Source organism: Lissotriton vulgaris, chromosome 2_1, assembly GCF_964263255.1.
Source record: "Lissotriton vulgaris chromosome 2_1, aLisVul1.2, whole genome shotgun sequence".
Classification (NCBI taxonomy): Eukaryota; Metazoa; Chordata; class Amphibia; order Caudata; family Salamandridae; genus Lissotriton; species Lissotriton vulgaris.
The window spans coordinates 1,781,077,350-1,781,090,928 of NC_141687.1; the positions used below are offsets into that span (position 1 = coordinate 1,781,077,350).

Below are 13,579 nucleotides of genomic sequence, written 5' to 3' on the forward strand. Positions count from 1 at the left end.
CTATGATGTGTTTGCTTTTTCGAGGATGTTGTTAATTTTTTTAGGCAGCATATTGCTCGTGTAGTGTGTAATTTGAATTGAGACACATCCAGGTGTTTATAGCGGGACAGTGTAGTGCAAGTTTCTCTCAGTGGGGCAGTATGATGTTCATTGGAGAGGATGTGACACTATGGTAAGAGCTGCTGAATTTGGAACTGGGGAACCAGGTTCAGCCATCACGACCAGTCACTCAGACTACTCCCCCATGGGGGAGCACATTCCAATGCGAGTCCTTAGAAGGCCCCGCAAGATCTTAAAAGCTCTGGTGTCTCAGCACCCCCTGGTGGACCCTAGCAGTGACAATTGTGGGGTAACCTTGAAGGCCTGTCCACCACAATTCATTCTGAAGTTCACCTCCAGTTTGGCAGGCAGGCCTATGAATCAGCACACCATAGAGTGACAGTGACTCTGTCACTGAGGTCACAGGTCCCTTGAGCAGGGAGGCTCCAGCGCAGTGCGACCGCACCGGGTGCTGACTGAAGGTAGGGGCGTTGTGTTTGGAAGTATAATATGGTTTGAAAAGCACTCGTTGACTCCCACCTGGCCTCCAACAATTTTCGGCAACAATAACAATTTCACAATAACTCCAGTGTTTTATGTACTTAGTAGAGTGAGTTGGAGTTATGTCTAGTGGAAGTTTTAACTCATGGAAAGGAAGTACAGGCTGTTAATGTGCCTGCTGCTAAGAACACGTACCATGCAGATCACAAAGTGTACATAATGTAAATAGGTCAGTAGGTTACAGCTTTTGTAAGAGAGACCCTATTGTTACTTGCAGTTAAGAAGTTAAAATCCTAACATAGAATATGGAGGTATTAAGTGTCATGTAAGAGCTGCGTGCAAACTACAAGGTGTTATGAGTTTTTTTCACCAGTCTGATTATCTTAATGTTGCAAAATAGGGTTCATTTGGGTAGAAATCAATTCTGATTCTTGAAGAGAACCCCCAACCATGGTATTACGTTTTACATTTTGAGTTTGTATTTCTCCAGACCAATCACTATGCTGCCTACTAGTATGGCTGTCATGTGACTTCTACACCTTGTAGTCCTTTGTCTTATGTAACATTTCCTATACAGTAATTTACACACATATGCTTGATTGTCTCTGTGTAATATGTGTGACGTAAAGTGCTGTGACACCCTACACTGGTATTAGCGGTGCTGTAAATTTTATGATACTTTATTATTTTGACATTTTTACACATGCTAACAGTCTCTGCAGAGATGTTTCCTTGTTAGTACCAGTGAAACATACAACTGCAACAGTGGGAAAGAGGACCAGTCAACCTCTGCAAAGGGCCCTCCACTTCACAGCAGCACAAGTCACATTTTTTAATAACTTTTTATCTATTTGAGCTCTAAACTGTTTATTAGTTAAAAGCATCAGATTATGCAGCAGATGATGTATTATGTGGTAAATATGGCAGAGCCGTAATTATGTGGAGAACATTTGCAAACTAGGATAGTTTGCCATTCATGTTTGAACTGCTGTTGTGGAAAAAGGGAGACGCTGATGACAAAAACTCTATGGCTGGGAGACAAATGGCTTGCGATTCCACTTTTAAGGATATTTGGTACATTCTGTGATTGGAAATATATCCAATTTTGTAAATGTATTTTAATGTCAATAAATAATATTAAACCTTAATTAAAATTGGTTAAATTAAATAACATAATAATCTGTAACCGGTTGGTGAAATGGGGAACAAGTAAATTGGGATATTTAGCTCTTTCTGCCACACCTCTGACTCTGCCCACTGACCCAATCCATGGGTTATTCCCACCCTCTGATTGTCCGCCAACAGTTCCCCTACTTTTTCCCCCCACAGACCAGAAGTAATATTAAGTGTAGAAGTATGAAAGTTATTCCAATATTGTCAGTCATGGATGGTACATGATATCACAAAGTCAAGGCCAAGTTCCTTTCCACGATTGAATCATGGAGCCTCTTACTTATTTGAAGCAGTCCTTAGGCAGCACAATTACTATGAAAAAGTCACAAGTACAACAACATGCACTGTTAATATAAGTAAAGTCAATGTAAGGAAAATATAACAGGTAATATATGTATTTACATTGTCTAAAGAAAATCAATCACATATTTTCGATGTGTCTGAATTATAGCTTTGAATAAATTCGGTTTACTAACACTTTCAGAGTCGTTAAATCAAAAAGCGAATATTGTGGCATACCGTACCTAAAAGTTGAATAAGCTTCCTCATACTGGCAGCATTAATTAACACATTCAACATTGTTGCTCCTGAAACAATTACTAGTAACTAAAAAGAAAACAAATTATTGGTTATTTATGAGGAATGTCAAATATGAATTCATATTTTCAGTAACTGAAAGTATCTATAAATAAACAAGTACACTTTGAAGTAAAATCATTCTGTTAGTTACACTTGCTAAGAAGGTATCAATTTGACCTGGGTGAAATTTTAATAATGCTGGAGTAATTTTAAAATACTCTTGACATGAAATTACCAAAAATTAAGGAATTACGCCTGTTAATGTAATTATGAGCAATTTGGCATGCAAATCATATCAAATTTATCGAATACAACTGATACTGGCTGTTGTTTTTTTCTTCTACTGTGGCTCTTGGCACCATTTTCTTGGCGCAAAATGCATCCTCTGGGCAATATTCCTAGCTCGAATTTGCGTAATATCGCATCATTTTGCTGTAATTCTGCGTAATCTTGCATACTTTTTCAGTCATTTCATATAATCACGCTACAGCAAATTATGCGAGCTATGCCCACCCCTACTAACAATAGAAACTAATTTGAAACATTTAAAATACATTGTGACTGCTGCACCAAAAAACGTATTGACAACAGCTAGCGACATAAAGAAAGTCAACTGACATTTATTTAATTTATTTAACGATTTATAAAGTGCCTGGTGACCCGGAGGCATCCCCGCGACATGCTATTGTCCTTGAACGGAATCTCTGCCAATCAACCTAGAGGGCATCTCCTGACTATCACCGACCTCGTCATTGAAAAGCTGGGCCGCTACACTGGAGTTCCACGCCTCCTCGTAGATGGAATTCCTGTTCCTGACTCCTCCCTCACCTCGCGGTCAATGGCGGTGCAGCGAGGCGTTCTGCTGGCATTTTTCGCATGAGGCTGTTCTCTGATGAATGCTCGTTTTTTTGCTTCAGCCAAGGACGCAGCGCAGAGCAGAGCCCAGATTGAGTTGAATTTCAGAAGCTTTCCCTGGCAGGCAGAAGATTGTCGCGCCTGGTGGCTCTTTGCTCAGTACTGCCCGGTGGACTCCGCTTGTTCTGTAAAGATTCCCCCTGCCGCTGAGGCTGCAGATAAGTGTGCAGCGGCTGCAGTTTGGGTGCTTTGCATGCCCTAGGAAGCACGGAAATACAGAAAGACACTTGAGGCTATCTGGATAAAGCCTTTGTTTTTGTTTTTCTAATCCGAATAGCTACGGCAGGTATCCAGTACTTTTGTAGGCTTTTTTGAAGTTAAGTGTTATTATTATTATTATTATTATTGGGACATTTGTAGAGCGCTGCGATTACGCACACCGGCGTGTCCACGCGCTAAAAGAGGGAGAGGCAGCGAGCAGGGAACACAAAAGCAGAGCGGAGATTATTTTGTGTAGAGGAATGTTTTCAATCTCGCTCGGAATCTGGCTTCCTCCGGTTCCAAGCGCAGGTCCACTGGTAGTTTGTTCCATTTATTAGCTGCTAAGCATCTAAAGGACCTGCCTCCCATGCGGGCTTTCTTAACTCTAGGGATCTTGAGAAGACCGCCCCCTGCGGATCTAAGCGCTCGTGTTGGTTGATACACTTCGATCAGTTTATTCAGAGGGTCGGGCGCCCTGCCATTCAAGATTCGATGACAGGTGCAGAGGGCTTTGTATTCCACTCTTCTCCTCACGGGGAGCCAGTGTAACTTCTGGAGGGCCGCCTTGGAAGGCGCCCTTTTGGGCAGCCTGAGAATCAAACGAGCTGCCGCATTCTGCAGCACTTGCAGGCGTGCCATACTTTTTTCCGGAGCCCCCAGGTACAACAGGTTCCCATAGTCCAACCTAGCTGTCACCAGGGCATGGACCAGGGTTTGACGGGCACCGATCGGGAGTAAGTCAAGGACCTTTCTCAGCTTCTTCAAAATCCCGAAGCAGACTCCTACCACCCGGTTGATCTGGGGGTCAAAAGTGAGACCCGCATCAAACCACACCCCCAGGTTGCGTGCCTCTTGACAGGGGGTCGGGATTGGTCCAAGACAGGGTGGCCACCATGCCAACGACCAGGCAGACTGGGCTCTCCCCACCACCAGCACCTCTGTCTTGCTGCCATTAAGCTTCAAACAGTTGATAGCCATCCACTCGGCAAGATCTTTCATGCACGAACGGAAGCCCTCGGCAGCAAGACAGGGCGCGTGCTATAGGGAGATCACCAGCTGCGTATCGTCGGCATACGAAACCAATTGGAGACCATGACTCTCCACAATCGAGGCAACCGGCGCGACATACATATTAAAAAGGGTCGGGCTCAATGACGAACCCTGCGGCACGCCTTGGCCCAGGGGAACCCCTTTTGAATAGCAGTCTCCCTGCCTAACTCGAAAACTTCTCCCCTTGAGGAAGTCCTGGATCCATCTCAGCGCAGTGCCAGAGATGCCACCTCTGTTCAGACACTGTAGCAAGATGTTGTGAGCTACAGTGTCGAACGCCGCGCTGAGGTCCAACAGGATCAGAGCCATAGTTTGGCCTGCTCCACCCCCTCCCTCAGATGTTCCGTAGCCATAAGGAGGGCAGACTCGGTGGAATGGCGTAGCCTGAAGCCAAACTGCGTCGCGTGGAGCAGTCCCGTCTCTTCCACATGCTTCATGATTTGGGTATTAACCACCTTTTCTGCCACTTTGGACAGAAAAGGCAGGAGGGAGATGGGCCTCAGATTCTCTAATACCTCGAAGCCTAAGTGGGGTTTTTTCCGAAGCGGGAGCACCACCGCCTGTTTCCACCCCTCAGGCAGCTTCCCCGATCTGAAGGAGATATCTAGGACATGCCTCATATAAGGCTCCAGGACTTCAAGACTGTCCGCCGACTGTTAGACAGATTTTTTTTTCCTCTATCAAATTAAAAACATTTCATTGATTTTCTGGCAGGATGGGCAAACAATTAAATGCCTGAGCCAAATCGCAAATTAGACGCCAGCAACTTAAGGATGACGCCGCCGCTATAAAAAAGGCTGATGCAGACGCTGGGAAAGAAGATTCGCTTGTTGATATCTCTGGAACCTCGGGTGACGAGGAGGAGGAGACGACGGACTCTATTTTTTCTATCCCATCCCAACTGACTCTCTCGAAAAACCCGTCACAAGAGCAAGCTGGGGTAGTAAACGAAGTAAATTGAAGTGAAATGAGCGAGGTGTTGGATAATCTTTTGCAGCCTAGGGCCTCCAAAGGCGGGGTGTTAGAGATGGCCCCTAAAGTCTCTAAAAATTTCCCATTATTTGAGAAAAAAACTGATAATTTAATGCCCGCTCCTCTTCCATCGGTGGGTTTAAGCTCAAGTCCTATCGGCCTACCGGAAGGGATGGTGGAAGGAGGGGGTGGGTCCACTCAACCCATCATTATAAATGGGGCCAAGACTCTCTCTTTTTTGGATCTATCGGGCTCGCCAGAAAGCAATCCTATACAAGCGGAAGTGTCTCCCCAGATGGATCTCATAGTCTCCTCTTCCCCTGGAGCGCAAAGTCCGATTTTAGGAATAGAGACCGAGACCACAGGAGAATTCCAGATCTCGGTTAAAGATATGCTTAACATGATACTTGGTGAGGTGAGGGAGATGAAGCAGTCTCAACGGTCTGATCTGGCCCTTATCAATCAAAGGCTAGACAAAATTGAAGAATCGATCTCCTCTTTTCCTGTTCGGGTACAAGAAGCAGAGACTAGGATTTTGGGCCTGGAGGATCATATGAGTGATGTAAAAAAAGAGGTTACATCTCTTTCCAAAACCTCTAAGTCTCTTGAGTTAAAATTGGATGAAATGGAAAACTATAATAGGAGGTCGAACCTCAGAATCGTGGGAGTTCCCGAGAAAATCGAGGGTTCTGACATGAAATAGTGGCTCACCTCCTTTTTTCTCCGGGAAGTCATTCCAGAATACAAAGGAAACTTAACAATTTCACGCGCCCATCGTGTCCCTGCGCAGCAGTTTCCCAACTCCTCTCTACCTCGGACCATTCTTGTTAATTTTTCAGATATCCGAGTGAAAGAAACTATTCTCTCTAAGGCCTTCAAGCAAAGGCAATTTTTGGCTAACCCCTCCACTAAATGCCGGATCTTTTCAGACATGTCTGCTGCTGCTGCTAGGAGGAGGAAGGAATTTGTAAAAATGCTGCAATTGTTTAAGGACAGGGGAGCGCAAGCAATGATTGCTCAGCAATCAAAATTAAAAGTTTTGGTGAAGGGCAAATTTCATTTATTCATGGACATTGATGAAGCACAGGGGTTGTTACGTATGATCTCTCAGGATTAATGGTCCATGGCTGTGAAGCTGTCTAATGAACTCTTGTGTTGGGCGCCTTTCTTTCTCTCTTTAATTGTTATCTCTTTTTTTTTCTCTTTTTTCCATGAACTATTGAAATTAGCCGGATGGTAGTATATGCTCTTATTTTTGTTCTTTCTGTATGGGGGGGGAAGGGAGAGGTCAGGACTGGACTCATAGGAAAGTTAAGGGGTGCTAATTCAAGGCACCTTATGGGTAGGGATGGTCCCGCATGGCCGGCGTGGGGGAAGGGCCATAAAGGAAGGGGGGGTTACAGGGGTTAGGGTGGAGGGGAAGGGGGCACAAAACCAAGAAATGAAGTCTTGGATGTGTGCATGTAATTTACTTGTTTATAGTTGGAAGGCTAAGAATGTTATGAATACTGGATTGGTGTATTTGTTGAAATATGGGGTACCTAAACGGTTTACTATCAGCTTTGGAGTTTGGGTGTGGGGTGTTTTTTGTGTTCACTCTTCATCATGGAGCAGAAAATTATTTCCTTTAACGTAAATGGCCTAAATAATAGGAAAAAAATTAGAGCAATAGAACTATGGGCCAAAACGCAACAACCTGATGTGATTTTATTACAAGAGACCCATATACCTAGGTTAAAAATTGAGAATTTCTCTATGTTTAAAAGTTGGGCTTCTTGTAGAGTATTCTCTTCATGTCTAGAGTCACAGAGGGGAGTGGCGTTATTTGTTAGTAAAAAATTAGAGGCCCAGCTGGGTCAAGTGGAACAAGGGGGGTCGGGCCGCTGGTGCTGGGCCACCTGTGTCATTCCAAATAGAATCAATCCTGTTACGTTAGTTAGTTTTTATGCTCCTACAGAGGATAGACCAGAGATATATGAGGAGCTTTTTCATTCTTTGTTGATGGCCCAGGGTGAGATTATTATTGGTGGGGATTTCAACATTACGATGAACAGAGAGCTGGATTCATCCAGCAAGTCGAAGACACAATTTAAGCCTAAATCTCTTAGGTCTATCAAGAATAATATGTCGTTATTTAACCTGTGGGACCCTTGGCGTAATCAAAATCCGGACAAAAGAGAATATACTTGTTGTTCCGGCAGATTTAAATCCTCCTCTCGAATTGATTTTTTTCTAATTTCACGTCAAATCATTTTTTCTAAACAGACGTTGCTCCACAACGGGTTCTCGGATCATGCAATAATTATTATGGAATTGGGATTGGTAGATACGGTAAGAACCCCTAAACGTTGGGTCTTTAATTAAAAATATCTGACTGATGAGATTTGGGTGGCGGCTATTAAAATTGAGATATCAGACTTTCTTTCTCGTAATATGGGAACTGCCCCCCTCAACTATGTGTGGGACTCTCTTAAGGCGTATATTCGTGGCCTGGTGATTGGTAGAGATGCGGCCGATCTTTCTGCAGTTAAGAATAAGAATAAATTGCTCCAACAAAAAATTCAGGCTTTGACTGTACTCAGGCAACAAAATTCAGCTTGAGCGGTCAAAGATCAATTAAATGCGGCCAAACGAGAGCTCTCTCAGGAGCTCTATACTCAGAGTGATGAGATGTTTCATAAGAGCTCACAAAAAATTTATGAAGAGAGTAACTTTACTGGTAAACTCCTGGCGTGGCAGGCCAGAGAGCAAGCCTCGTCTAATCTTATACATTCTCTACACTCTACAGACACTCTCAGAGATACATCGGTTCCAGCTGAAATTGGAGAAATAATGGTAGCACACTATAAGAGGATCTACAACACTCAATCGACGATAGATCATCAAAAATTATTGAATTATCTGGAAAAGTACTCTCTACCCACTCTTTCTCCTATAGATCAAGTTGGTATGGCCACTCCATTTACTAGAGAGGAAGTAGAGAAAGTGGTACAACAGCTCCCAATAGGGAAAGCGGCTGGCCCGGATGGGTTTCCCTCAGAGTTTTTTAAAGTATTTTTTAGTTCCTTCTCAGATTTTTTTGTCCAATTATTAAACTTTATGCTGTCTGGTGGATATGTCCCGGATTCTTTCAGGGAAGGAACTGTAGTAAGTTTTCTCAAAAAGGGTAAACCCCCCAACGATCCGAATTCTTATAGACCCATCACGCTACTGAATACAGATTATAAAATTACCACTAAATTATTATCTACACAATTTAACTCTTTTTCTTCAGACTTGATTCACGCAGACCAGAATGGTTTCGTTGCCGGCAGGCAACTGTTGACTAACACTCATTTTTTAACAGAGGCTGTGGATTTTTTTGAGTTATGCAAGGTCCCCGCTTTAATTTTATTATTTGATGCCGAAAAAGCTTTTGATTCGGTGGTATGGGAGACACTTTTTATTATTTTACAGCACTATGGTATCCCAGATGTAATTATAAATTTGATTCGGAGTCTTTATTCATGGGCTAGGGCCAATATTATCATTAATGCTGAGTCTGTGGGACTAGTATCGGTTAAACGCGGTACTAGACAATGCTGTCCACTTTCTCCGGTATTATTTGCTTTCTTCATTGAACCCTTAGCAACTGAAATCAGGAAAGCTCCTCTTTTATTTCCCCCTATTAATTTGATGCCTAAAATCAAACTTTACGCAGACTATATAATTTTGTTAATGAAGCCTGAAATGCAATGTCAATCTCATGCACTCCAAATATTTGAAGAGTTTGAGGCGTTGGGGGGCTATCGAATAAATAAAAAAAAAACGAAATCCTAGTTTGAGGGTCATTAATCCTGTAATTCACCCTGATTTAAGATCATGCATTAATAACAAACCGAAAAGAGATTTGGGGGTTTTGTTCTCTCCCTCAGTTTCTGATCTTTACAGTTTGAATTTCGTACCATTGTTGCAGAAGGTACGAGCAATAATTGAAAGATGGAATCCTTTACCATTAACTATTATTGGTCGTGTTGCACTAATTAAGATGTCGGTCCTTCCTTTATTTAATTTTTTATTTTCAACCATACCTTGTGCTCTGCCTGGATCATTCTTCTCCAAAGCTGAATCCTTGTTTTCCTCCTTTATTTGGGCAAAAAAGACGCCTCGTATTGCCTTGAATACTTTATTCGAAGATAAGGGACAAGGAGGGCTGGCCCTTCCCAATCTTAAAGACTATTATAATTCATATTTGGCTCAATTCATGACCAGATTCAAGGATAACAATCAGCAACTTTTTATAAATTTTTTCATTGATTTGATTTGTGAAGAAACCCAGATTCCCTCCCCGCTTTAATTATTTAAATCACCAAAAACTGTCAGGTATAAGGTGCTGCACTGGTTTTTTAAGAGACGTACAGCACTCCTAAAGAGATACTCACTTTCGTTTCTTAATACATCCTCTTCCCTCAGCTCGGCTTTCTCATTTTTTGGAGTGGATATTAGCATGGATCTGCTAGAAAAATGGCAGAGGATAGGGTTTAAGAAGTTAAGCGATTATATGGAAGATGGCGCTTGGATTAGGATGTCTGATATGACGTCCCGGGTTCAAGGAAATTTCTTATTGCTGGGATCGTATAAGTTGATTTATGCAGGTTTGTCCGAATTAGACCCTTCACTCCTTTTTTCCCCTGCTCCGTTATTCAATGAATTATTTTTCTTAATACAAGAAAGAAAGCCGGGGGAATGGAAACGATGCTTAACCGTGAATATGGACCCGGATTTATGTCTTGAAGCAAATAATAAGTGGCAAGGGCAGGAAAATATGGTATTAACCCCTGCTGTATGGAAGAGAATTAATGTACTGAATTTTTCTGTATTAAGAAGTGCCAACTGGCTCAGAATGTTGTTTTTTAATAAATGGCTTCTGTATTTCACTCTGGCAATGGTTAGTAAAATGTATCCTAATTGCTCTTCCAATTGTTATAGGTGTCTGCATTATAATCCTGCTAATTGGTCTCATGTTGTTGCTCAATGTTCTGTAATTGTACCTTTTTGGGAAGAAATATTTGTATTTATGCAAAACCAGTGTAAAATCTCAATTTTGGTTAATCTTAAATTGATTTTGTATGGATTTGATCCTGAATTGATCTTAGATGGGCAACTAGTTAAACTAATATATATAGCTATGGCTGTAGCGAGATCGCTAATTCTTCAGAACTGGCGTTCACAATATTGCCCTAATGTACTTGAATGGTGCTATAAAATGCTAAAAGTCAGAAATAGCGAACAATTGTATGCTCAAAGAGTTGGGGCGATTCGCAAATTTGAGAAAATCTGGGGTTCGCATTTCGATTTTAATTGATTCAAATTGATTATGTTTTATTTTTTTTTTTTTCTGTGTCCAACCCTTATGAGATGGCCTTATATGCTGCTCCTGAATTTGTTGTGGTATTTGTACATTCTGGTTAGCATATGATATGTCAGTATATGTTTTTGCTTAGCTTATCCAAGACTTCAATAAAAAAAATTTAAAAAACAACCTAGAAGGCATCTCCTGACTATCACCGACCTTGTCATAGAAAAGCTATTATTCTATATGGCCTCCCGATTAATCCGCGAGTAAACCTGGTGTATCCTAGAAACTTTAAATACACCACTTTCCTGGCTTCCTTAATGAATACTCACATCTGTCTTCTTAGATTTTAACATAAATGCCTAAAATAAAATGTATACAAACTGCGATTGTGGGTGTAAAGGAGAGGAGGTAGGGTTGGCAAACCTAATGGTTGTAGTACACACAAAATAATTCTTGAAGCAACAGCAGACATTTAAAATTCAAAATACAACAGGAACTTTTAGCTGAATCATATGCATTTTATTATAGTATTATTGTCATTATTTAAAATATGTGTTAAGAACGTCTTTTACAACAGCAAATCAAAGTTAATAAGACAAAAATCCTGATCATGTAAATTACGGTTCTTCATTAGCGGACTGAAAACAAGAATAGATTTGTTTAAAAAAGTAATAACACACCCTCCTTAAGTTTAACAAGTTAAGACAAATGCAAAGAATATAACAGGTAATAAGGCCCTAAATCTGCTCACCTCAAATGTCTGTTTTTCTTGCAAAGATTTTATAGGTCCACACCAATCTGGAAGAGTGGCAACAACATTTGTCATGTTTACAACAGATTCTTCAAGCAAAGGATTAGCTAGTGCCATATACTCCACTGAAAATTACAAAAAGCAATTTACCATTCCAGGCACTTTATTACACCTTTGGGTTGATAAACTACCATCCAATCCAGCCTGGAATGAATAAAAGCAGACCCTTGTTTTTAATTATAATGTTATCTGAGCCCAAATCTGTCCTATCTGATAAGCTCTAAAACGAATAAAACACATTTGTCAGGGGCTGCTTTTATTCATTTCAGGTTGCCTTGGAAACAGACATTTGAAGTGAGCTAGCACCAGTGTAGTTATAGTAAGGTCAGACTTTCCAAGGGCAAGGTATTTTTTTGTTCTTTTAATAACTTTGATGCTGTTTGAAGAAGGTGTACGAAAGTGGTCATGGTAATCCATCATGCGGGGGTCCAGGAAAAGGGGGTCTCTAAAGTGTGATTTTCCCATTTTAAATCTACTAGGAAAATGTGCTCTCTGATACAGGCTGAATGGATTCTCACCATTTTCGGCTCAAAGTTAGAATTTTACTCAGAAAGCATGATGTTTGAGATCTGGTATAAATCTGTTCAGCTGTTTGAGAGAATAAAATTTAAAGAGGAGCTTGGACTAGACATGAACGAGTTAACCCTCAGCATCTGCGGGATCTGCATTGGCTACCTGTGGCCCAACGTGTGCAATTCAAGGCCCTTATTCTATCTCACAGGGGCGTTCATGGCCAAGGGTATGCATACCTTAGGAGGCGCTTTGTTCTGTACACGCCTAGCTGTCCCTTGTGATCTGCCACTCAGCGCCGGCTGGTCCTCCCACGGTTTTGTAGGGCACGCTTGAGAGGCCAGTCTCTTTCTGTTAAAGCAGCAGTTGCTTGCAATGCCTTCCCTGTGGAGCTAAAGCATTACAAGGACTTTCTCCTTTTTAAAAACATTTAAAAACGTATCTTTTTAAACTGTTCCTCTAATTTATCTTCCCCCCTCTTCCACAGTTCACGCACGCGCCAGGACACTCTAGAGTATTAGAGCGCGATATAAGTCTTTTTATAACATACTAGCTTACCCGTCACGCGTTGCTTCGATCTCAGAAGAAAGGAAATTTAAGGAAGCTTGTTATGATAACATTCAATTTACATTGTGTAATTTTTATTGAAACTTATTCATTTTAATATGGAAAATATTTTAAAGGGTTGTTTTAATACTGTTTATTTATTCTTGTGCTTGTGGATACACCGTATTTTTTTTCTGTCTGGTGCGTACACAAATAAATCAGAAGGTTTTCCGACGCGTGAGCTGGCCACATACAGTTGTCCATGTGAGAAGCACGGATTCTTCAAATCTAGTCCACACACTTGCAGCGATTGTCCTTGTGCTTTGTTGATGGTCATTGCAAAAGCGAGTCTCACCGGAAACTGTAAACGTTCAATATTGGCGGGAGTGTACTCAACAACTTTTAACAAATTATTATTTTTTTTTTGCCAAAAACCCTTGCGGGAGTGTACTCAACAACTTCCCATAGTTTCATGCGGATCGAATGAATGGTGTAGTAACGCATAAAGGACAAACAGACAGACAGACATACATTTGTTTTTATATATATAGATAACATAACACTAAAAAGAGGGTAACATCCATCAAATGTGAGTGAGTAGACAGATATGCTAATGTCCAGCACGTGGTCAAACATTATGTCCATTATCATTTTATTAGTGATAGAAATGTTTTGGGTTGGTGAATTAGTTAAAGTTTACAAAGCCTGTAGGAAAATTTTACAATGATTTGGTGATGTCATCCATGATGTCTTCAATGATGTTGCTTGAGGACCAATGAGCCTCTTTTGCAGGATTAAAACACACACAAACTGAGAGAGATGATGCTGTGTTACTCTCTGATATTCCCTGTAAAGCTCAGAGTATTATGTGATAACAAATAATTTTTCTTCATTGATCCAAGAGAGCCCTGGGACTGGGTGGCGTGCATAGGACCTAATTCCCA

The 13,579-nt window shown here is 41.3% G+C and overlaps 1 protein-coding gene across 1 annotated transcript in view; it reads right to left on the reverse strand.

Moving 5' to 3' along the window:
- Positions 1–13,579, reverse strand: part of LOC147733269 (sperm-specific sodium:proton exchanger-like) — a 7,973,824-nt gene that overhangs the window by 5,036,151 nt on the left and 2,924,094 nt on the right. Inside the window, exon 10 of the mRNA XM_086956195.1 lies at positions 2,238–2,319. Within this exon, the coding sequence (XP_086812321.1) occupies positions 2,238–2,319 (82 nt within the window). The remainder of the gene's footprint in view (positions 1–2,237; positions 2,320–13,579) is intronic.